Source organism: Micromys minutus (genome assembly GCF_963924665.1).
Source record: "Micromys minutus genome assembly, chromosome: 13".
Lineage (NCBI taxonomy): Eukaryota > Metazoa > Chordata > Mammalia > Rodentia > Muridae > Micromys > Micromys minutus.
The window spans coordinates 58,759,556-58,761,586 of NC_137982.1; the positions used below are offsets into that span (position 1 = coordinate 58,759,556).

Genomic DNA, 2,031 nt, shown 5'->3' on the forward strand with positions numbered 1-2,031 from the left:
ATGCTAATCTTGTAAAATCATTTTTATCTACTATAAACATATTTTATATAATTTTATTTCTTAATTTTCTACCTTCTCTCTCTATAAGGAAAGAAAATAACAAGATTTATGTTTTTCACACACACACACACACACACACACACATATATATATATATATATATATATATATATATTCATTTACTAGAGATAATTAACAAATATATAGAAAGAATCTCATAAATTAACCATTAAACAAATATTAATATTGTATTACATCTAGGTAACTCTTAGCATTTGCATGTGCATACATACACACATGTACATACAATGAAGCTTACAAACCAACTGTAATATGATATAATGTTTTAAGATATTCATTTTGTATTGATAGATAAGTGTGAATATCTTAGCCAAGACTAAATAAAAGTTATACCACAAGATTCAAAAACAGTTCATTAGTGGCATATTTTTTGGAACTTAGCTTCAAATAAAAATTTTCAAGAGATGGTAAAGTTAATTCTAATTGTTTTTCATAAAATTGATAGTATGAAGTCTTTCACTTCTGTATACCATGAAACAAAATAATTAAAATTATTAAAATGTTTTGTTCTTAACTGAAAACTATAAAATCAATTCCTCATGAAGTTTGCTACTAAAATCTGTTTCTAGGCTAACCCAATACTATTGAGATGACCAGCAGCGTTCAACTGAAAGAAAAGAGAATGAATGTGACTGAATTCATCCTCATGGGACTAACACAGAATCCTCAGGTTCAGAGAATTCTATTTTTTGTGTTACTCATCACTTACATCATTACAGTCACAGGAAACTTGCTCATTGTGGGGACCATATTCTATAGCCCGTCATTGAACTCCCCAATGTACTTTTTTTTGTCTTTTTTATCTCTAATAGATGCATGTTATTCCTCTTGCACAATACCTAAGATGTTGGTAGATTTACTATCAGAAAGAAAAACCATTTCATTCAATGGCTGTATACTCCAACTTTTTGTAGAACATTTCTTAGGTGCATCAGAGATTGTCCTCCTTGTTGTTATGGCCTATGACCGCTTTGTGGCCATCTGTCGACCTCTGCATTATGCCTCTAGGATGAACCACCATACATGTTGTCTTCTAGTGGGAATATGTTGGATAGTGGGTTTTCTACATTCCTTTGGTCAGATACTTGTTACTTTCTGGATACCTTTCTGTGGCCCCAATATCTTGGATCACTTCTTTTGTGACATCTTCCCCTTGCTACAACTTTCCTGCACTGATACTTTCCTCCTTGGTCTCCTGGTTGCTGCTAATGGTGGTGTAATCCCTGTGATCACCTTTACAATGTTGTTAATGTCCTATGTGGTCATTCTCTATTCTTTGAAGACACAAAGCCCTTCAGGGAGAAAAAAGGCCCTCTCTACTTGTGGATCTCATATCACAGTCGTTGTGTTGTTTTTCGTACCATGTATTTTTATGTATATGCGACCAGTGACAACTTTTCCCATGGATAAAGCAATAGCAGTGTTTTATATTATCATCACACCCTTGTTAAATCCTGTTATCTACACAGTAAGGAATACAGAAGTAAAAAATGCCATTAGAGTGCTGTTGAAAAGAATGCATTTTTGAATAACAAATTACATACTATGAATATTTTTTTATTATCATGTCTTTATGAATTTGTATTTTATCACAATGGTACCTGTTGCAGAATATTTGATCTTGCTGTAAACACTACTATCATGTTTTTTATTGGAAAAAATAAAAATAAAGTCACTGATTTTGCTAGTGTTGTGGTGTAGTCATTAGCATAAAACTTTAGTCCCTCTGACTTGAATACAGTCCTTTAATTCCCAACAGTGTAAGTAGCATTAATTTGTAGAAAGAAGATGTAATTTATAATTGAGTGGCAGAAAAACCTGATGAGTTTAAGGAAGATTTGATAGAATCAAACATGCCTAACTCTCATGAGAAGAGAGAGAAAAGAGAAGCTGCTTAAGAGAGAATAGCACAGAGTAAGAAAAAGAGAGAGGCGGCAGTTTTACTGGGAC

At 32.5% G+C, this 2,031-nt stretch overlaps 1 protein-coding gene across 1 annotated transcript; it reads left to right on the forward strand.

The window, feature by feature from the left end:
- Window positions 1–670: 670 nt before the first annotated feature.
- LOC308429253 (olfactory receptor 4C3D-like) lies at window positions 671–1,609 on the forward strand (the record flags this gene model as incomplete). Its single annotated transcript, XM_080927980.1, has 1 exon — window positions 671–1,609. One exon carries the CDS (start codon window positions 671–673, stop codon window positions 1,607–1,609), a length of 939 nt encoding a protein of 312 aa, XP_080784106.1.
- Window positions 1,610–2,031: the final 422 nt, after the last annotated feature.